The sequence below is a fragment of the Scyliorhinus canicula genome, chromosome 15 (assembly GCF_902713615.1).
Source record: "Scyliorhinus canicula chromosome 15, sScyCan1.1, whole genome shotgun sequence".
Lineage (NCBI taxonomy): Eukaryota > Metazoa > Chordata > Chondrichthyes > Carcharhiniformes > Scyliorhinidae > Scyliorhinus > Scyliorhinus canicula.
In genome coordinates this window covers 85,955,806-85,979,765 of record NC_052160.1, presented here as the reverse complement: position 1 = coordinate 85,979,765, position 23,960 = coordinate 85,955,806, and the positions used below count along the sequence as shown (strand labels likewise).

The following is a 23,960-nucleotide window of genomic DNA, read 5'->3' as shown; positions in this document are numbered from 1 at the left end:
TCATTCTGGGTGCTGCCTCTAAGTGTAACAAGAACTCATCCAGCCCAGCACAGACTCACACCATGTGCCGAGAGAATCAACTGGTTCAGACAAGACTTAGGTCTCAAGTTTAAGTTAGCATCATTTAGACCCACAGTCATCATGTGTTAGTTGGTTAGAAGTTAGTTAATAAAATTGAGTTGAACCTTCATGAGTGTTGGAAGTGTCTGTTCATCTCTCAAGTCCACACTAGCCAACACTTCATGTTATCAGGCGTTGAGGGATGCTAGCACTTCTGAGACCTACCTTTCAGTGATCTGCCTGCCACCAGTCTCGCGCCATCCTACAGAATGGACTCCGTTCGACCGCCACCGCATCTCCGCATTGCAGGGAATCTGGGCTCGAACTGGAAACTTTTCAAACAGCGCTGTACCTCGAGACCAGGGACCTGGAAGCTGCCTCGGACGCATGGAAGATTGCTCTCTTCCTCTTCACAACCGGTGACCATGCTCTGCACATTTACAACTCGCTCACCTTCGCCGAGGGGGAGGATAAATCGAAGTTCAAGACCGTCATTCTAAAGTTCGACAGCCACTGCGAGGTTGAGGTCTGCGAGAGCTTCGAGACATGTTTCAGCAGCAAATTCAGGGTAAGGACGAGCCCTTCCAGTCCTTTATTACCCACCTCTGCGCCTTGCCCAGTCCTGCAACTATGGGTCCACCTCTGACACCATGCTCTGTGACTAGATTGTTTTTGGTGTTCAATCTGAGCCCCTGCGCCAGCAGCTACTAAAAGTAAAGCAGCTCACTCCCTCTATGGCCATTGAGACCTGTGTACTTCATGAACATGCCTCCATGTGCTTCTCCTGCATCCAGCCCGCTGAAACGGCGCGGCAAGCCCCTTACGAGGCAGAACGGGTTCAAATGATGAAATGTTTTCAGGCTCTGGATTTGAACGATGTCGGCCATTCTGCGCTCTTTTCGCGGAGTCCTGCACTTACCCGCAGCGAGCGTCCTGACGTCACGGACCGCTTCGTGCAGGTGCGCACCTTGCTGGATCGCCCCGCGCATGCGAGGATGCGCGACGGATGTCCCAATGCTCCGGCGTGCGGCAACTGTGGCTCCGCCCACTTATAGTGGCAATTTCCGGTGAAGTCCTGATGCTGCCTGCAGTGTGGCTAACGAGGCCACTACGCTACAATTTGCAGATCTTCCCTGCCTGCTGTTTTTGGGAGGTCCACCCAGCCCCACAGAGACATCAAGGCTATCCAGCCTGCCATCAATGAACCTACTCCAGACCTTGCATCCGACTGTGCCTGCGATGATGAACAGCTCCCATTCAAAATTGGCGTTGTTACCACCAACAGGATGTCCCCCAAGTGTGGCACCAAACCCGCCACGTCCACAGCGTCGACCAGGATGATGAGTGGTGTGCCACCTTACAGTCAACCGGTCCCCTGTCAGGTTCCGCCTGGACACTGGCGCTTCTGCCAATCTCATTGCGTCGTCTGATTTTCGCAAGCTCTGCGTACAGCCTGCTGTCCTGCCACCTGCGTGTAAATTGCTGAACTACAATGGCAATGCCATCGCTGCCAGCGGCTCCTGCCGCCTTGAGATGACACATCGTGCTCACAGAGCCATTCTCCCGTTTGAGATTGTTGCTGCCTCAAAAGCCTCCACTGGGTCCCTTTATGTAAATTAAAACTTAATTTTGCTCCAATTTCCCTGACCCGAAAGAAAGGAATCTGGTTACAGCATAAGCTATTGCAGGCGTTATCTCAAAGCACTGCCACTGCAGTCTAAAACATTTGACTGCGGTGAACCCTTTTAGGAACTTCTGCTTTAACTGACATTTGGCATGTAATTCTGTGGATACGTTCTTGTATCCCAATTGAAAACTTTCAGGATAAACAATTAATTGTCTGCAATTTGGAATAGGGCCGTTCCATTTACTACTTAATGTATTTCTTGGGCAACTTTATACTGTCTTCCTGCATTTTGATTATTTGCCATTTTTACAGGTTTGAAAGCGCTTTCTATTTCTTGATCACACCGTTTTCTCTAATAGTTCTAATATTAGAAAATATATATGGTTCTAATATTTTTCTGAGGATAAACCATGAGCCCCACATTGGGCACCAACTGTAAGCAGTTTAGGTATTCCAGATCCAAAGGGACTATCTTACGAACCTATATCAGGTTAAGCCACCAAAGCAGAGAAAATTGTTTCTCTGTTAAGACTCCAATAGCTTTCACGAGAGGAGGTTACTTTTCTGTGTCTCAATCAGTTAAACAGGATTTCAGTTACCTTTTAATAGATAAAGTTCGAATGCGTCACTCATGACAAATTTTCTGGGGAAACAATTCATGGGATCTTGTTATTGAATTGGAACAGTTAAGGGGGAATGCATTAAGAGTTATATATAGATTACTACAGCTGTATAGAATCTTTATGTTTGTAGTTGATAATAATTCTTACTGTGTGTGATTATACAAAAGTTAACAAAATTCTTATAATAAAACATTTTTAAAATATTAAATGTGCCGAACAAGACTGATGAATAACACCTGAAAGGCAGGATCTTGTGCTCATCGTAACCAAAATCAATAAACAGTGATAGGTCAGGTGAAGTCCACAATATACTTCGGAGTTTTCTAAACCCTGGGATAAATGTCTCTCTTTGATTGGGTTGGTTTAGTGAATTTAAAGACATTGAAGGTTGAGCATATTTGTGTTTGCTTTTCAAGTGTTGTATCCAAGTTTGAATAGGGAGTATGTTTTGGGCAATGGCTCTTTCAGAGGCTCAGATGTTTTTGGGGGTGGAGAACGTCGCTCGCAGTACCTTACAAACGGAAACTAAAATAAGGCGATTTGGAATCGACAAAAACATTGCAGTTAACATTGCCTGACAAAATACGAAAAGAGGAGGTAATTGCGGCAGTAGTTAAGTATTTAAAAATGCCTGAGGCACTATCAGAATCATTGAAAATGTCAAGAATTTAATTACAGATCAAGGAGTTTGAACATGAAAAAGAATTAAATCAGCTTCAATACGAAATGAGGGAAAAAGAAAGATAAAGGGAGATACAGATCAGGGAAAAAGAAAAGGAGAGAACAAATGGAAAAAGAATGAATAGCCCTCGCAGAACAAAACACAAGGGAAAGGAAGGTACATATTCAAAGACTTGGTAGGGATCTATTTAAATATGTCCAAGCATTGCCAAGGTTTTATGAGAAGGATTGGAGAAGACTTTTTCATTTCATTTGAGAAGGTAGCGAAACAAATACAATGCCACAGGACATGTGGGTATCACTGATGTGAACAAAGTTGGTAGGTGGAGCTAGTAAAGTGTTTGCATCACTATCAGAGGAGGTATCTGGGATATATGAGGAGGTTAAAAAATCCATCTTAGATGCATATGAAAAAGTGCCTGAAGCCTACGGGAAAAGGTTTAGAAATTTAAGGAAAGAAGCTGGTCAAACATACATAGAGTTTGAAAGGATCAGAGTAATTTTGATAGGCGGGCAAGGGCTTTGAAAATAGACTAAATGTATGAAACTCTTAGGGAAATTATAATTTTGGAGGAGTTTTAAAATTCAATTCCTGATCCAATGAGAACTCATGTGGAAGAGCAGAGGGTTGAAACTGTGAGATTAGCAGCAGAAATGGCAGATAATTATGAATTAGTTCCTAAATCAAAGCTTTCTTTTCCCAACAGCAGTTTCAGCCTGTGAGGGATAGAACCTGGGTGAAAGAGAAATACTCAGGTTGTAAAGGTAAAGAGGATCTGATGGGAGATAACAAGGATAGTGTGCCTCAGATTTAATAAAATCCAGGAGAGTGGAAGAGAAATGTAAAGTTTCAGATGGTTTTACTGTAATAAACTAGGCCATGTAAAGTCACAGTGCTGGTGGTTGAAGAAAAGCACTGGGAAGGCTGATGTGGTAAAACAGGATAAGCCAGTGGGGTTTGTTAAAGCGTTAAAGGAAAGCCCAATTGAAGCGAATGAGGTGCATAAGAATGTACAGCCTGATCAAGAGGTGATTGATAAGGAGGTGCCATATCTCTTTAAAGAATTTACTTGTGTGGGTAAAGCTTACTCATGTGTACCAGGAGGAGTAGGTAAAGAAATCGGAATTTTAAGAGATACGGGAGCTAGTCAATCTTTGATGGTAAGAGATGAGGAGTTATGTAGTTAGGGAGGAGTATTTCCAGAAAAGGTGGTAATATGTGGAATTCAGGGTGAGAAGAGTAGTGTTCCATTATGTATGGTGAGGTTGGAAAGTGCAGTGAAGAATGGTGAAGTGTTAATAGGAATAAAAGAGAAACTATCTTGTCCAGGAATACAGCTTATCATGGGCAATGATATAGCTGGATTGCAGGTGGGAGTGATGCCTACTGTGGTTGACAAACCAGTGTAAAATCAAACAACTGATTTGTTAAACGATGAATATCCTGGGATTGTTCATGGGTGTGTAGTAACAAGGTTGCAAAGTCACAGGTTAAGGCAAGGCAAGAAAAATTAAAGAGTGAAGATAAAGTTGAAGTTCAATTATCAGAAAAAATTTGTCTTCAGATGGTTGGAAAGGAACAACAGCTGGAGGATGAGGCAAATATTTTTAGTTCAGGAAAGCTGGTGGAGTTACAACAGGAAGATACAGAAATAAAACAGATGTATCAGAAAGCATACAAGGAAGAGGAATCTGAGTGTATACCAGAATGTTATTACCTGAAAAATGATGTCTTAATGAGAAAATGGAGACCTTTACATATGCAGGCGGATGAAAAGTGGGCAGAAATTCATCAATTTGTATTGCCGGTCTGGTATAGAAAGGAGGTGTTGCGCGTACCAGTAGGACGTCATTTGTGAGTAAGGAAAACTCAAGCTAAAACAAAAACTTTATTATTGGCCTGGACTACGTAAAGATGAAGTTAAAGTTTGTCGATCATATCACACATAGCAAGTGACAGGGAAACCTCAAAAAGTGATAAAACCAGCACCCTTAATACCCATTCAGCATTTTAGGAACCTTTTACAAGGGTCCTAATTGTGTAGGACCGCTTCCTAAAACAAAAATTGGGAATCAATATCTTTAGACTATAAAGGATGTGTCTACTAGTTTTCCAGTACGCAATATTACAGTTGGAAAAATTGTGGTGGAGATACTTAAATTTCTTACACGATATGGACTACCCATAGAAATATAATTGGATCAAGGATCAAATTTTACCTTGAGGTTATTCAAGGAGGATATGGACAGCTTCGCTGTGAAACAATTTGTATTAAGTGCGGACCATCCAGAATCGCAGGGAGCGTTAGAGAGGTGGCATCAGACGTTAAAGACAATGTTGAAGGCTTATTGTCAAGATTATCCACAGGATTGAGCTAAAGGAATTTAATTTGTACTGTTGGCAATTAGGGATGCACCTAATGAGTCAACCAAATTCAGTCCTTTTGAACTAATTTTTTGTCATGAAGTAAGAGGACCACTTAAATTGATTCAGGAGAAATTGGTGAGTGAGCAGTCTGAAATTGCATTATTGGATTACGTGTCAAAGTTTAAGGAATGATTAAATAGAGCAGGTTAATTGGCTGGACAACATTTAAAAGTTGCACAGCATGTTATGAAACAGGTGGAGGACAAGAAAGCAAATGTTCATAGTTTTGCCAGTGGAGTTAATAGTTTTAGGATTGTTACCAGTGGTAGGTGAACCTTTAAAAGCAAAGTTTTGTGGATCTTCTCAGATTGATAGGAAATTGAGTGATTTATTTGGGAAGAACACCAGATAGAAGGAAAACACTTAGTGTGTCATGCGAATATGCTTGAAAGGCATTTTGAAAGGGAAGGAGACCAAAAGGAGATTTTAGAAATTCTAACTCAAAGTGAAGAACCAAATCCAGATGACTGTGAATTTTACATTCCTCAAATTAAATTGGATAATGAGGATGCTCTTAAAAATTGGGATAAATTATTTAGTCACCTTCCAGAGGAAAAACAATCTGACCTGAAATAGTTATTAATATCACATGGGCAAGTTTGCGGAAATTAGTTGGGAAATACTGAAATGGTTATACATGATGCAGATGTGTGAAATTCTGTTCCAATTAAGCAACATCCACATAGACTTAACCCTTTAAAATTGGCACAGTTTCAAAAAGAAATTGAAAGTGTGCTTAAAAATGGCATGATTGAAGTGGGTTATAGCCAATGGAGCTCACCCATAGTGATTGGGCGGTACCCAATGATTGTGGACTTTAGAAAGGTTAATGCAGTTACAAGAACAGACTCTTATAAAATCCCACGTTTGGAGGATTGCATTGAGAAGGTGGGGCAATCAGCTTTTATCTCCAAACTGGATTTACTTAACCGTTACTGGCAGGTACCTTTATCCAAAATGGTGAAGGAGATTTCAGCTTTTGTGACTCCAGATGGTATGTACCAATTCAAAGTTATGCCATTTGGCATGAAAAACATCCCAGCCACATCTCAATGGCTAACCAACAAAGTCATTTAAGGATCACCCAATTGTGCGGTATACATTGACGATCTGGTGATTTTTAGTCAGACGTGGGAAGAACATTTGAAGCATCTGATGGAGTTATTTGATCAACTTCAAGAGGCGGATTTGGTGGTAAACCTAGCTAAAAGTGAATTTGGAAAAGTCCATGTAATTTTCCTTGGCTATACAATTGGACATGGACAAATGGTTCTACGGGATGTGAAATCAAAAGTTATTGGGGAGTTTCCAATGCCATCGATACAAAGGGTAATAATGCAATTTCTTGGCATTAGTGGTATTTACCCTAAATTTGTGGCAAATTCGAGCAGCGTTGTTGCTCCACTGACGGACTTGCTGAAGAAGCGCAGCAAATTTCAGTGGACGGCGGAGTGTCAACAGGCATTTGAAGGCCTGAAGGCTGTGTTTTTTTTTTCTTTTTGTCAGAATTTTGTTCAAATTAAGGGGCAATTTAGCTTGGCCAATCCACCTCACCTATACATCTTTGGGCTGTGGGGACGAAACCCACGTAAACACGGGGAGAATGTGCAAACTCCATTTGGACAGTGACCCAGAGCCGGGATCGAACCTGGGACCTCGGCACCATGAGGCTGCAGTGCTAACCCACTGCGCCACCGTGCTGCCCCTTGAAGGCTGTGTTAACCACTGCTCCCATGTTGGAGAATTACAAGTGGCTTTGTGATCGGATTGAAAAAAAGTACCTGACCTTAAAGAAAGATGCCGAGGCATAGAGAAATGGATGCATTGTCCAGAGACCTTCTTGTCCAAAGAGACTGTCAATCAAGAGGGATTCCAGTTGCAAGAAGGCAAATAACTAAAATGAACTGTATTATTATCAATATTTGCCTGTTTTGTTTTTGGTTAACAAATATATGTTTATTGTCAATTGTTATTATTGGGCAAGTAAAAACGTGAAATCTTTGAAGTTGATGGGTTTTTTTTTCCTTGGGGGGAGGTGTCATGAGGGTGCCCTTTAAGGAATGTTTTTGTCTTATTACATGGCTTCAGTGATGTCATTGTGTGGGTGGAGCTGGGTTGTGGTTCTGTGAGTTTTTACTTTTGATTTGATTTATTATTGTCACATGTATTAGTATACAGTGAAAAGTATTGTTTCTTGCATGCTGTACAAACAATGCATACCGTACATAGGGAAGGAAGGAGAGACTGCAGAATGTAATGTTACAGTTATAGCAAGGTGTAGAGAAAAGATCAACTTAATACGAGGCAGGTCCATTCAAAAATCTGATAGCAGTAGTGAAGAAGCTGTTCTTGAGTCGGTTGGTACGTGACCTCAAACTTTGGTATTTTTTTCCTGACAGAAGAAAGTGGAAGAGAGTATGTCCGGGGTGCATGGGGTCCTTAAATATGCTGGCTGCCTTTCTGAGGCAGTGGGAATTATAGATAGAGTCAATGGATGGGAGGCTGGTTTGCGTGATGGACTGGGCTACATTCACAACCTTTTGTACTTTCCTGCGGTCTTGGGCAGAGCAGGCTCCATACCAAGCTGTGATACAATCAGATAGAATGCTTTCTATGGTGCATCTGTGGAAGTTGGTGAGGGTCGTAGCTGACATGCCAAATTTCCTCAGTCTTCTGAGAAAGTAGAGTTGTTGGTGGGCTTTCTTAACTATAGTATTGGCATGGGGGGACCAGGACAGGCTGTTGGTCATCTGTACACCTAAAAGCTCTCGATCCTTTCTACTTTGTTCCCATTGATGTAGACAGGGCATTTTCTCCACTACACTTCCTGAACTCGATGACAATCTCCTTTGTTTTGTTGACATTGAGGGAGACATTATTGTTGTGGCACCAGTTCACCAGATTCTCTACCTCATTCCTATACTCTGTCTCCTCACTGTTTAAAATCTGACACACCACGGTGGTGTCATCAGCAAATTTGAAAATCGAGTTGGAGGGGAATTAGGCCACACAGTCATAGGTGTATAAGGAGTATAGTAGGGGGCTGAGGACACAGCCTTGTGGGGCACCGGTGTTGAGGATGATCGTGGAGGAGGTGTTGTTGCCTATCTTTCCTGATTGTGGCCTGTTGGTTAGAAAGTTCAGGATCCAGTCGCAGAGGGAGGAGCCGAGGCCAAGGCTACAGAGTTTGGAGATGTGTTTTGTAGGAATGATGGTGTTGAAGGCTGAGCTGTAGTCGATAAATAGGAGTCTGACATAGGTGTCTTTGTTATCTAGGTGTTCCGGGGTAGAGTGCAAGGCCATGGAGATGGCACCTGCTGTGGACCTGTTGCAGCGGTAGGTGAACTGTAGTGGATCAAGGCAATCCGGGAGGCTGGAGTTGATTCGTGTCATGCCTAACATTTCAAAGCACTTCATGATGATGGATATCAGAGCCACTGGATGATAGTCATTAAGGGACGCTGCTTGACTTTTTGTTGGTACAGGGATGATGGTTGCCTTCTTGAAGCAGATAGGGACCTCAGATTGCTGCAAAGAGAGGTTGAAGATGCCTGCGAATACCCCCGCCAGCTGATCCACGCAAGAACTGAGTGATCGTCCGGTAACCCCATCCGGGCCAGTAGCTTTCCGAGGGTTGACCTTCGGGAAGGCTGCTCTGTCGTCTGCAATGGTGATCGCAGATACAAGTTCATCCTTGGCTTCTGGGGTGGAGGGCTCGCTCTCACTGACCTCTTGCTCAAAGCGGGCATAGAAGGCTATGAGCTCATCAGGGATTTTCTGTGGCCTTTTCTGTGTCTTTCCCCTACTGGGCAATTTCCAATAGCCAAATGGCCTGGTTTGTGGATTATCAACAAGATGGGATTTAATGATCTCAGTGTCTGCTTGAATGTCAGGTGTCTGAGATATATGGTCTGACAAGGGGTTGTTAGAAGCACACCTCTACTTCTGTCTATTTTCAATGTGTCAAAATTCTTAGATATGTAGATGCTCAGGTAGCCACTATTCTAAATAGCATTATCTTAAATGTCAAAAGTTATGCAGCTGGGAAGGAAGTTTTCTTAATTGATTGTACTTGCTGTCTTCAATATACCTTCCCATGTTCTAGCTTGTGGTTCTAAATGCAGGAAGATTTTTCGGGCTGTCAATTCAAGGATCGTTCTTATCCTGCATTTTTCTGGGTTGGCTTAATGATCCTCTGGACAAGCTAAAGTTTTTGAATCTGAAGACTTTTGAAAGATCTTTCTGCTGAAGTGGTTTTATTCCACTTTGAATTAAAATACTTGATGTATTAATTTCTGTTGCTTAAACCTGTCTTTATTCTAAACAAAATTCTGCAGACAGTGTGATCTCCATCACAAAGGCTTTCATTGTAAACTTCTTAAACTAATGGAAATTGTTATAAATTGTTGCTTGACATGTTTTTAGGTTTTCATGCTAACAAGCTTTTTAAAGAGAGCAACTTAGTTGGAGAAATAGAAGGCGTGCCTCAATTATTTTTGTGGTATGAAGGTGTGCCTTAACGTATAAAGGGTTGGGAACTACTGCTCCAGGTGAATTAGCAGCGTTTTTCAAACTTTTTTTTGTCTGAATCCACATTTGCCAACCGGCTGAACATCAGGACCCGCGCCACATTCTCTTACCTTTAACGTGACAGGTAAGCCTGCTTGGTCCTCACGATCTCACTCCAATCAGAATTATGCCTTGTCTCCTGCTGACCCAGCTTTGTTTCATTTTCAGCCAACAACATTCCATTGAATTACAGGCTTCTTCCACCGACATCTTCCAGTATCTGCTCCTGCCATCGTGTAAAAACCTGCCAAAGGGCTTTGATAAAGGGTCATCTGGACTTGAAATGTGAGCTCTTTTCTCTCCCTACAGATACTGTCAGACCTGCTGAGACTTTCCAGCATTTTGTCTTTGGTTTCACCTGCCAACTCACCTTGAACTTTATTTGTGTCTTGTATTTATTCCGCTCTTGCTTTTAATTGCGATTTTTGATTGTAAACATAATGTTTTGGAACACGTTTTGCAGCTTGGCCAGAGAGAGAGAAGGTGCAGCGGGCAGAAAGCATTTGGAACTTGGAAAGCGATAAAAGAACATGATTGTTCCATCCAGCACTGCTCACGTTTCTAAGAAATTATTGATCTGAGATCAGGAATGTCAGGGTTTGCTCTGCAGCTTCACGTAATACTTTAATTCTTCGTTCTGTGGGATTTTATACAGGTTGTAAAATGAAGTAACAACAGCAGTAGGTGTGGAAACATTGATAATCTGTTGGGATTTCTCCTTGCTGGCTGGACTGTCCACCATGTTTACATCTCTCAATTATTTGTAAGATTAAAACAGGCTTTGTTTTGTGGGGGGTGTAATCACTAAATTTATAAAAGTACATTTCAACAGTATGAAACATTTTTGTGATACATCATCGCAGCAAACATTCCTGTGTGGGATCCATCTGTCAACAGTGACCAATTCTCAAAACAAAACCCACAACAGGCGTCACACTGGTCGGCTTTTTATTTCCCCATGGCCAGGTGTCAGAAATGGCCAGTGTGTTGGGAGCAGAACCATGTGCAGGCAGGGGCTGCCTGCTATTGAATCAAGTGTCAACTTGTCGTGAATGCAATCAAGCTACGTGATGGGAACTCACTGGTGAACAGCAGAGGTGACAAAATTCAACATTTATTGGAACGCAACTGAATCATACAAACCATATCATGGGGGAACGAAGCATTTAAATGGGGAAATAGCACAATTGCGGCCATGAGTGTGACTGAAGGACACGCTAACAGATGAATGCGCTACCCAATGACGCTGCAGAGTAAGCAAGTATTACTAAAACCAGAATAAAGCATGGGATATTTAGGGTGTGTACATGGGAACAGTCTGGTCCCCTCCATTCCACATGCATTATTCTTTGTGTCTCAATAAAGCTCGTAGTCTTACAGTTGAAGTAATTGCTTTATTATGTGAGTTTGTTCTCTCTCCAGGACTTATACTATATGTTACATCTGAGCTGTCTCTCTGTGTCCTGCTCACCAGCTGCAGTTCCTGTGAAGAGTGCCCCTCGACTTCCTGTTTTGTCTATTATACACATCTCTGGTGCTCCCTCTAGTGGTTACTTAATTGTAGTGTATTTATATTAACCCCTTGTGTATATACTGTGATGCATTTCACTACATCCCCCTTTTTCCTTTTTCATATTTTCTGTACTTTGTTAAAGAAAATTGTACAAGACAGGAAGATAAATGATGATATGTACAAGTTGTGATGATATTGATGACTATACAAAGCTAATTAATATTTATGCGTCCAACCTTAATTAAAAAATTAGTGAGTCCAACTTTATGAATTTATTCGGTTGAGTTTTGTTTCTTCTGTTGGTGGCTCGGTGATGTTGACATTGTAATTTCTTTGCGAATGTCATCAGTAGTGTTCTTGTGTTTCAGTAACCAACAAGTCAGCATGAGGTGTTCGAATGGTCGGACCATTGATGTTGACTGACGTGGACTCTTTCCTATGATTGTGGTATTGATTTAGTGTGTCATCTGCTTGAAAGCTGGTGTGCTTGTTTGTTCTGGAGCAAATGTGAAATTGTGAGATTTGTTGTCATGCCATGGTATGTTTGTGCCCTTGTCATTGTTTTGGAGTGTGCTGTTGCATTGTCCTTCATGTGCAGAGTTATACCATGTTGTACAGGTTGTTGTTTCATTGTTGTTGTTTCTGTCATTTCTGCCTTTGTTCTTTTCATTGTACTTGTTGTTTTTGTTACGCTTGTTGTTTCTGTTTTTGTTGTTTTCATTTTTGTACTTGTTGTTTTTGTCATGCTTGTTGTTGCTGTTGTTGTTTTTGTTGTGCTTCTTGTTGTTGCTTTTGTTGTTGTTCTTGTAGTTTTTGTTCTTGTGCTTGCAGTTTTTGTTCTTGTTTCTGTTGTGCTTCTTGTGGTCTTTGTTGTTCTTGTTGAGCTCAATGACTGTTCCATGTGGATAATTTGAGTCATTCTCAAAGTTATTGGTTTCATTGTCCTTTGTGATATCTGATGTTTCATTGAGCGTATCTTCTTGAGGATTGTGAGAATGATCTGATGTTGCATTGATCTTGGTGACATCAGTCATTTGTAGTTGATTTGATTCCTCTTTGCTTCCTTGGTGCTCCTCTTCTGAAGTCAATTCTGGTTGATCTTCTTCATCTGTGATCTCTTGGTGCTCCTCTTCGGGAGTCAACATCGTCAAGATTTCAGTTTCTTGTCAGTTGTCAAGAGTAGATGAGGTTTTAATTGATGCGGTCTCACTAGTTTCATGAGTGGTTGTGCTTTGATTGCCAAGTTCTTTTGTACAGACGAGCTGAGATCTGTCAGTCTCACTGTGATCTTGTGCATCTTTTCTGGGAACTGTGATTTCTTCGTCACTTGTCTCACAAACAGTGTGCAGACTTACACTGTCTTCTTGCTTTTCACTTGAGCTTGGCAGACTTTCATAGTATGCTTATGGTTGCTCAGATACGGTGGATAGACCTTCATCGCCTTGTTCATGCATGAATTTCACAATGGAGTCTTTAGTTGCTTCCATTTTGGAGTCTGTCAAAGAGCTGTCTGTGGAGGCTTGCATCGCTCTCTTTGTGGAGTCTTTCAGCGCTCTCTCTGTGGAGTCATGCAGTGTTTTCTCTGTGGAGTCAATCTGTGCTCTCTCAACGGAGTCAGTCAGTACTCACTGTGTGGCATTGTTTTCTTCTTCGGTATTTGACAGGTTGCTGTCATCCAATGTATCGATGATCTGCCATTGCATCATGGTATTGGATTAATCTACCATGAGTAGAGTCGTGTTGAGCTTTTCAACCATGTTGCTGATGTTTTTATGATCATATCCAAATAACTCAGCAATGTCTGAGTAGTATTGTTCGATGAACACATCATCTTTATTTGTTTCAGATTTGTCCTCTTCATGTTCATGAACAAATCATCTTCTTTGGTTTCAGATTTGTCATTGTGCTCTTCACTTTGGGTGGTGTAAATTTCTTGTTCCAGGGTGCTGCAAAAGTTACTTTCAACTGCTGGTCGAAGTTCAGGCAATGTTGTGCCTTTTGAGGTTGAATATTTTGGTTTTGTGCCTTTAATAGTCTTGCTTGTGATTTTTGGGCATTTCCCCTTTAAGTGGATGTGGTCTGAGTTTTCTAATGTCATGACACTCGTGAGGCAAAGCGTAGGATTTGATTGCGCATGCGCAAATTGGTTTCCATTACTGTGTGCTTTTTCGTAAACTGCGCATGCGCGCCTTGCGCATACGTAGATCCATCTTCAAACTGTGCGTTCTTTTTGTTGAACTGCATATGCGTGGCTTGCGTATGCGCAGATCCATCTTCGAACAGTGTTTGATCTTCTTCCGATTGCGCATGCACGGCTTGCGCAGAATGACCTGTGCCCAAAACATCTTTTTTCAATTGCGCATGCGCGGCGGCTGCAGTTTCCTGCGTATGCGCAGAAGCAGATTTGCGTCTTTTGTTGCCTGGGGACTTTAAAATGTGCTCAGATGCCATTTTAACGTGGATTTCGGTGTTTTTTCTTGGTAACAAGTCAATGTTATTTTTTTCTTTCGATCTGCACTTTTCAATCGCGATTTCCAGCGTTGAACCTTTCTGTTCTGACCAGTCAGTTGTTCACGCTTCATTGACATTTCTTTCCATTCCCCAAAGCTCTTCTCAAGACTCATAAAACTGCAGACTGTGTTTTCTGCGTTGTTCCGTTTCCATTTTACCCGCCCCAAAAAGGCAATATTTTACAAAACACTGTGCGCTCTTCCGCCTTACCTTATGTCCAGGGATGTGGGAATTTAGTTAAGCGGAGAGCATACGGCCAGGATTGTTCCCTTTACATTTTCCCTATGTTCCTCATGGTGGAATAGTCAATTAAACCTGCAGTTACTTGTTGAAAAGTCAGTGACTTGAACAGATTTCTTGCCCATTCCCCTAAATATAGCCACCGCTTAACATTGAAAGTTGCTTAAAAATTAGAATGTGCTCAGTATGAGAATTATTATAAACAGCAGATTAGCTGTGAGGGTTGTAGCATCCGTTGTTTGAACAGCCTTGCATTGTAATAATCTAGAATCGTGCTTTCAGGAGAAAAGTGCAGATCCAACATTGTGTTTGGAAATGGTGTCAACACCAGAATCCCATGTTATCTGGCAGGCAGATGTTGGCAGAAGTAATGCTTGCTCTATCAGAAATGAAGGGCAGGAGGGTACGAGATCCCTATACAAAGAATACAATTCCATCCATTGCAAAGCTAACCCAGACAGTGGCGGGAACATCGCGACCCATAGCTCCACGACCATTCTTACACCGTCCAGCGACCCACCCGCCGGGTCACGAACTACACTTTGAAATCCCTGGGTGGGATTCTGTCAACCCAGGCCAGGTCGGAGAATCACCGGGACAGACGTGACTCGTGTGACGCCGCCCTGATGCCGGTCCGCTGATTCTCCGGAGAGCAGAGAATCGGCGCCGGCGCAGTTAGCGCCGCGCCGGTCATCACCCCCTCCCAGCGATTCTTCACCTGGGATGGGCTGGGCGGCCACGCAAAAAAGTCCGAGTCTTGCCGGCTCCATTCTCATCTGGTCTTACCCGGCGGGACCTCGGCATGCATGCATCCGGGGGTGGCCTGGTTGGGGGAGGGGGTTCCGACCCTGGGAGGGACCTCTGGTATGGCCTGGCCCGCGATCGGAGCCTACCGATTACACTTTTTGTTTCAGGAAGTGTTCCTACGCAATCAATTAGCCTCAAGATCAGAGAATCACGCTCCCTGTATTCATCAATATCATTGCAGATGGCATAGCAGTTTCACTGGTGTGGTCAGATCTCAATTAATGATCAGTCAGAACGCCATCGTATGCCTTGTGTCTTCCTTTTCTCACTGGGAGTTGAATGTATGGACATTGTGGGAGTTCACACTGAGGGTCTATGAGTGTAGGCAGCAGGTGGGGACTGCCACAGCAATGTGAATATTCTCTTTGGCGCAGTCAAGTTAACATTAATGTCAGATCTCAAGGTAATGTTCTGATTCCAAATGCATTCTGAATCAACGCTGAAACAAACTGCACATTTTGCACAGGCTGGATGCTCCCGACTCATTCCAATTCTTTCCATTGAGAATGACAGGAATTTTGATGGGATGTTTGATTCCAACCCTCAATTTACTGCCTCGTATTCTTTGTTCCACAGATGGAAAATTCTAGAATTGACGTGGCTGCAGCCACCAAGAACCTAATCACTTTATACGGCAAAATGGAAGTGGAAGAACAAGTGAATTTTTATGACTCTTGGGCTCAGGATTATGAACAGGTAGGACATTCCCGCTCTCATTTTACCATCAGTCGCTGACTACTGGGGAAAGAATTGCTCCTCACACCTGTTGTGGCAGTTGTTACCATAGGTTACTCTGTTTGGTTCCTCCTGTTATAGACCAGGGTTCAGAGTGGATCATGGAGTTCACCTGACCCACAAATTTTGATAGATTGTGGAGTGGGGAGCACACAGCCCACTCTACAGGGATGGTAAAGCAGAAATGGAAAAGTATTTTTTGTAACAAACAATGTTTATACTATGAACTCCAGTTAACCTTTTTAATACATACAGCGAACATCTTAGCAACCATCAATTCAAATATAACCCCCAAAAAAATACAACACCAGGTAATCCTTTACGATTTCCTTTTAACATCCATAAGACGTAAAACACCTTTTACCAGAAGCACATCAGGTTAAAGTCACTACTGTTATTAGTTTTAAATCACCAGGATCGATTTACAGTCTTTAAATTACAGAGAGAGACTCTAATACTGGCTGTGACTGCAGCTACCCAGCTCTGAAAACAAAACTAAACCACACCATGCAGCAAACAGACTAAAACAAAAGTAAAATAGAGATGGGGAGCCCAGCCCCTCTCTGACATCACTGCAGTAATAAACACCCATTTCATAAAGCTACTCTCACTACAGATATTTATATACACATCCATTTGCAAATAACCATTTCTTAAAGGTACTCTCACATGACACCTCCCCCCAAGAAAATAAAAACCCATCAACTTCAAGATGGTTTCATTTTTCACCTTTTCACTTTAAGAAATGCACACAGTAAATATACTTTTTCGTTTCAAAAACCAACACACGCAAACAGGTATAATAATATAGTCCATTTTTCTTTGAATTTGTCTTCGTTCAACTGAAATCCTTCTCAATTGACAGTCTCTTTGAACACGAAGGCCTCTGCATGATCCATCCATTCCTCTGCATGATCCATCCATTCTCTTTAAAGTCAGATACTTTAGTTCAACCTGATCACAGAGTCCCTTGTAATTCTCCAACACAGGAGTATTGGTTATCACAGCTTTCAGGCAGTCAAATGCCTGCTGACACTCCGCTGTCCACTGAAATTTTCGATGTTTCTTCAGCACGTCCATTTTCGATCAAATCCACTCATGCCAGGAAATCGCACTATGTCCCTTTGACTCGAGGGTATCGAAAACTCCTCAAGGAAAGTGACTTGGGCTTTTCAAATTCACTTTTGGCTAGGTCTACCACCAAACCCGCCTCCTGAAGTCGATAAAATAACTCCATTAGATGTTTCACATGTTCTTTCCAAGTCTGGGTGAAAATTACCAGATCGTCGATGTATACCGCACAATTGGGAAATCCTGAATCAACTTTGTTAGTTACGTTGAAATGTGGCTGGGGCGATTTTCATGCCCAATGGCATAACTTTGAATTGGTATATATCATCTGGAGTTACAAAAGTTGAAATCTCCTTCGCTCTTTCGGATAAAGGTAATGTTTAAGTAAATCCAGTTTGGAAATAAGAACTAATTGTCCCACTTTCTCAATGCAATCTTCCGAATGTGGGAAAGGATAACAGTCCGTTCTTGTGACTGCATTAACCTTTCTATAGTCCACACACAACCAATGGGTACCGTCTGGTTTAGGTACCAGCACTATGGGTGAGCTCCATTGGCTGCAACACACTTCAATTGTGCCATTTTTAAGTATACTCTCAATCTCAGCAGGGGATGGTTTAGCACACTTGGCAAAATCGCTGGCTTTTAAAGCTGACCAAGGCAGGCCAGCAGCACGGTTCAATTCCCATACCAGCCTCCCCGAACAGGCGCTGGAATGTGGCGACTAGGGGCTTTTCACAGTAACTTCATTGAAGCCTACTTGTGACAATAAGCGATTTTCATTCATTTTCATTCAATCTCTTTGTTAACCTGTGCCAATTTTCAAGGGTTACGTCTGTACGGATGTTGTTTGCTTGGAACAGCATTTCCCACATCAACATCATGTATAGCCATTTTAGTACTTCCCAATTTATCTCCACAAACGTGCCCATCTGATATCAATCACTCTTTCAGGTCAGTTTGTTTTTCCTCTGGAAGGAAACGCAACAATTTATCCCAATTTTTAAGCACATCCTGATTTTACAATTTAATTTGAGGTATGTCAAATTCACAGTCATCTGGATTTGGTTCATCACTTTGAATGAGAATCATTAAAACCTCCTCCTTTTGCTCTCCTTCCCTTTCAAAGTACCTTTTAAGCATATACACATGACACACTCGGTGAGTCTTCCATCTATCTGGTGTTTTTAACCACATAATGCACCTCACTTAATTTCCTTTCAAACTGATAAGGTCCACAAAACCTAGCTTTTAAAGGCTTACCTACCACTGGTAACATTGTTAAAACTTTATCTCCACTGGCAAAACAATGAACTTTGGATTTCTTGTCAGCTACCCGTTTCATCACATTTTGTGCAACTTATAAATGTTGTCTAGCCAATTCACCTGCTCTATTTAATTGTTCCCTGAAATTTGACATTTAATCCAATAATGTAATTTCCGATTTCTCACTCACCAATTTTTCCTTAATCAATTTAAGTGGTCCTCTTAACTCATGATCAAAAATTAGTTCAAAAGGACTAAATTTGGTTGATTCATAGGTGCATCCCTAATTGCAAACAGTAGAAATGGAATTAATTTATTCCAAACCTCTGGATAATCTTGACAATAAGCCCTCAACATTGTCTTTAATGTCTGTTGCCACCTTTCTAATGGCCCCTGTGATTCTGGATGGTATCCAGTTGATTTAAATTGTTTGATTCCTAAGTTATCCATAACTTCTTTGAATAACATTGAGGTACAATTCGATCCTTGATCCGGTTGTATTTCTGTGGGTAGTCCATTTCTAGTAAAGAATTTAAGCAACTCCTTCACAATCTTTTTAGCTGTAATATTGAATACTGGAATGGTCTCTGGAAACTTAGAAGACACATCCATTATAGTCAAAAGATATTGATTACACCTTTTGTTTCAGGAAGCGGTCCTACACAATCAATTAGGACCCTTGTAAAATGTTCCTCAAATGCTGGAATGGGTATTAGGGGCACTGGTTTTGTCACTGCTTGAGGTTTCCCTATCACTTGACATGTGTGACATGATCGACAAAATTTAACTACATCTCTATGTAGTCCAGGCCAATAAAAATGTTTCTGGATTTTAGCTTGAGTTTTCCTTATTCCCAAATGACCTTCCACTGGTACCTCATGCACAACTGGCAACAGCTCCTTTCTATACCCTACCAGCAATACTACTTGATGAATATCTGCCCACTTTTCATCTGTCTGCATGTGTAAAAGTCTCCATTTTCGCATTAAAACATTACTTTTACGGTAATAACACGCGGGTATACACGCAGATTCCTCTTCCGTGTACGTTTTCTGACACATCCGTTTTGTTTCTATACCTTTCTGTTGCAACTCCGCCAATTTTCCTGAACTAAAAATATCTGCCTCGTCCTCCAGCTGTTCTTGTTCTTTTTCAATCATCTGATCAAAAATCGTTTCTGATAATTGCATATCAACATCATCTTCACTGTTTGATTTCTCCTCTTGTCTTCACCTGTGACTTTGCAACCTTGTTACCACACAATCCAGAAATATCCCAAGACATTCGTCCTTCAACACTTCAGCTGTCTGATTTTCCACTGGCTTATTCACCACAGTAGGCATCACTCCCACCTGTGATCCAGCTATATCATTACCCAAGATAAACTATATTCCTGGACAAGATAGTTTCTCTAATACTCCTACTAACACTTCACCACTCTTCACTGGACTTTCCAACCTTACCTTATATAATGGAACACTACTTCTCTCACCCTGAATTCCACATATCACCACCTATTCTGCCAACATTCTTCCCAAACTACATAAATACTCATCTCTTACCATTAAAAATTGACTAGCTCCCATATCTCTTAAAATTGTGACTTCTTTACCTGCTTCTCCTGATACACATGAGTAAACTTTACCCACATTAGTAAATTCTTCAAAGAGAACTGGCACCTTCTTATTGATCGCCTCTTGATCAGGCTGTACAATCTTTTGCACCTTTTTCACTTCACTTGCGATTTCCTTTACCACTTTAACAAACCCTGTCTTATCCTGTTTTACCACATCAGCCTTCCCAGTGCTTTTCTTCAACCACCAACACTGTGACTTTACATGGCCCAGTTTATTACAGTGACAACATTTGAAGTTTTTCATTTCTTTTCCACCCTCCTGGATTTCGTTTTTAATCTGAGGTACACTCTCCTTATTATCGCCCATCAGATCACCTTTACCTTTACCACCTGAGTATTTCTCATGTTCCCAATTTCTATCCCTCACAGGCTGAAACTGATGTCGGAAACCAAATTTTGATTTATGAACTAATTCATAATCATCTGCCATTTCTGCTGCTAATCTCGCAGTTTTAACCCTCTGCTCTTCCACATGAGTTCTCACTACATCAGGAATTGAATTTTTCAATTCCTCCAAAAGTATAATTTCTTTGAGAGCTTCATACGTTTGGTCTATTTTCAAAGCCCTTATCCACCTATCAAAATTACTCTGCTTGATCCTTTCAAACTCCATGTATGTTTGACCAAATTCTTTCTTTAAATTTCGAAACCTTTGTCTGGAGGCTTCAGACACTAGTTCATATGCACCTAAGATGGATTTTGTCACCTCCTCATATGCCCCAGATACCTCCTCCAGTCATGATGCAAACACATCACTAGCCCTACGTACCAGCTTTGTTTGAATCAGTAATACCCACATGTTCTTGGCCATTTCATTTGTTTAGCTACCTTCTCAAATGAAACGAAAAAGGCTTCTACCTTCTTCTCATCAAACCTTAGCAATGCTTGGACATTTTAAATAGATTCCCACCAAGCCTTCGACTATGAAGCTCTTTCTCACTATCCTCATCACTTTACATTTCCCTTTCTGTCTGTCAATTTTAATTGACTGTCATGTTTCATGGCCATTTTCTGAAGTTCAAACTCTCTCTCTTTATCTTTTTTCCTGATCTGTATCTCCCTTTCTCTTTCTTTTTTTTCTGCTGGGGCTATTTATTCTGTTTTCCTTTCTTCTCTCTCTCTTCCTTCTCTCTTTCTCTCTCCCTTTCTTTTTTCTCCCTCTCTTTTTCATATTCAAGCTGCTTTCTTTCTTTCTCATGTTCCATTTGTTTAATTTTTAACTTAATTTTTGCCATTTCCAATGTGTCAAACTGTATCTCAGGTAACTTTAAATGCCTAGCCACCACCATAATTACCTCACTGTTATGGGGAGAGGCATTTTCAGAATCCCGAAATGTATCATTGAGTCCAACCAACCTCCTCCTTTAATGGATTGTTGCTTTGGAAGCACACAGTGTGGTTTTGCAATTATGGACACGTCGGTTTTTAAACACAAAACAATGTTTATTCATTGAATTCAACTTAAACTTTCAAATAAACATTGGATCACTTAACACCCCTAACTTCAAAGATAACCCTGAAAATAATACAACACTAAATAATCCCTCAGAATATTCCTTCCAACCTCCAAAAGACTTAACACCTTTAAACAGAAACACATCAGGTAAAATACATTACTATTATGAGTTTAAATCACCCAAATGATTCTGAGATTTCATGGAGGAGATCACAGCAGATCCAGATACACCCAAGCTCTTTTCCTCAAAAACTGGCTTTCTCCTTTCAAACAGCTCACAGCTAACCAGCCAGACACTTTTCAGATCTTCTCTCTCAATCTGAAACTAAAAGCAGAAGTGAGCTAAGCTCTCCCCACCCTCTGACATCACTTCAGTAATATGAGTTGCGCTATTTCTTAAAGGTACATTGCTTACACATGCATTTCTTAAAGGTACTCTCACTTGGCATCACCTTTTCATATTTTTGTCAGGTCACGTTTATTGCAATGTTTTTGCCAAATCTAACAGTCTGCTTTTAGTCTCTGTCCGTAAGGTACTGCATGTGACCGTCTCCACCCCCAAAAACTTCAGAACCTCTGAAAGAGCCATCATTCACAACACACTCCCTAATTAAACTAAAATACCACACCTGAAAAGCAACCACAATATGCTCACCCCTCACTGTCTTTGAGTTCACAAAGCCAATCCAATAGATAGACTTTTATCCCCCTCGAGCCCCCAGTTTGTTATGGCCCAGGGTTTAGAGAACCCCCAAACTGTATCATGGAGCTCACCTGACCCACAACTTTTCATAGATTGTGGTATGGGGAGCACACAATCCACTCTACAGGTATGGTACAGCAGAAATGGAAAAGTAGTTTTTAAAACAAAACAATGTTTATTCTATGAACTCAAGTTATCCTTTTTGAAACATACAGTGAACATCTTCTCAACCAATTCAAATACAACAGCCAAAAAAATAAAACACTAAGTAATCCTTTAAGCTTTCCTTTCAACATCCATAAGACTTAAAAACACCTTTTACCAGAAGCACATCAGGTTAAAGTCACGACTGTTATTTGTTTTAAATCACCAGGATCAATTTAAAGTGTTTAGATTACAGAGCGAGACTCTAATACACCTTCTGGCTATGACTGCAGCTATCCAGCTCTGAAAATTAAACAAAACCACACCCTGCAGCATCAGCCTAAAACAAAGGTAAAAAGCTGACATACAGCCCAGCTCCACTTCCTCTTTGACATCACAGCAGTAATAAAGACCCATTTCTTAAAGGTACTCTAACTACCGATATTTATGTATGCACCCATTCATAAACACCCATTTCTTAAAGGTACTCTTACATGATACTCCACCATATCTATCCTAACTGCATTAATCATTTTACATCAGATGGACACTAGAAAAAAAATTCTTGTTGTATTTGGGGAAGCATCACCCAGAGGAACGAGAAGAGCTTTTTCTCCATCAAATGCTGTTTACTTTCATTCATGGGACGTGGGCTTCCTCAGCTAGGCCATAGATTCTTGCCCATCCCTAATTGTCCTTGAGAAGGTGTTACTAAACTTTCTTCTTTTACTGCCACAGTCAATGTGGTGTCGGTACAACCACAACACTGTTAGAGAGGGAGTTCAAGGAGTTTGACCCAGTGACACCAAAGGAACTGCAATATATTATAGACTCCTCACAGTGTTGGAGGCCATTGATCCATCAAGTCTGCACTGAACCTCTAAAAGAGCACCCTACCCAGGGCCATATCCCCACCATATCCCAGTAACACCACCTAACATTCAGACACTAGAGGGCAGTTTAGCATGGCCAATCCACCTAACCTGCACATCTTTTGACTGTGGGAGGAAACCAGAGCACCCGAGGAAACCCACGCAGAAACAGGGAGAATGTACAAACGCCACACAGTCACCCGAGGCAGGAATCAAACCCGGGTCCCTACCACTGTGCCACCGTTCTGCCCTAAATGTATTTCCAAATCAGGATGGTGAGCGGCTTGGAGAGCAGTTTCCAGGTCGTGATGTTTCCATGTTTCTGTTGTCCTTGTCCTTCTCGGTTTTAGAGGTCACAGGTTTGGTAAGTACTTTCAAAAGAACTTTCAGACATTGCTGCAGCACATCTTGTCGATTGTACAGACTGTTGTCTCTGTTTGTCAGTGGTGGAGGGAGTAAATGTTTGTGGAAGGGGTGCCAATCAGGTGGGCTGCTTTGTCCTAGATGGTGTTGAGCTTATTGTATGTGGTTCGGGCTGCACTTATCCAGGAAAGTGGAGAATATTCCATCACACTCCTGATTTGGGCCGTGCTGGTGGACAGGCTTTGGGGGAATCAGGATCTGAGATGCTCTCTGCAGAATTTCCAGACACTGACCTGCTCTTCTAGCCACTGTAGAGTATTGAAAGGGGTAGCTATGGAAATTCTGACTGCATTGGTGATCATTCCATAGATTCTGCAATAGTTCCTGAACATTGAAAGATAGCAAGTCACCCCACAATTTAACAAGGGAGGAAGGGAGAAAACAGGGAACCACAGACTGGGGGGGGTTATTGTCGCCCGAGAGATCGGGGACATAGCAGGGCAGTGCCCTTGAACTGCACCATGGCGTTTCCAACCTCACACTATCAGGGTGGTAGAGCTAGGGGAGGAGCCTGAAGGGGGCAGGTCCAGTAAGGGTGTGGTTCTTAGGGGGTTGGGCCTATGGGGCAAGGCCTATAGAGCGATCCATTGGGAGG

General features: G+C 41.7%; 1 protein-coding gene across 4 annotated transcripts in view; it reads left to right on the top strand.

Moving 5' to 3' along the window:
• Positions 1-9,932: 9,932 nt before the first annotated feature.
• The window catches only part of LOC119978879 (methyltransferase-like protein 27), a 62,415-nt gene continuing 48,387 nt past the window's right edge, over positions 9,933-23,960 (top strand). The window contains exons 1-3 of one of the 4 annotated variants that reach the window (XM_038820791.1): positions 9,952-10,073; positions 10,182-10,273; positions 15,636-15,755. In XM_038820791.1, the coding sequence (XP_038676719.1) occupies positions 15,636-15,755 (120 nt within the window). In that variant the 5' untranslated portion in view covers positions 9,952-10,073; positions 10,182-10,273. Of the gene's footprint in view, positions 10,074-10,181; positions 10,274-11,924; positions 11,949-15,266; positions 15,463-15,635; positions 15,756-23,960 lie in introns of those variants that run through there. The other 3 variants (XM_038820790.1, XM_038820789.1, XM_038820788.1) reach the window with 3 other exon arrangements.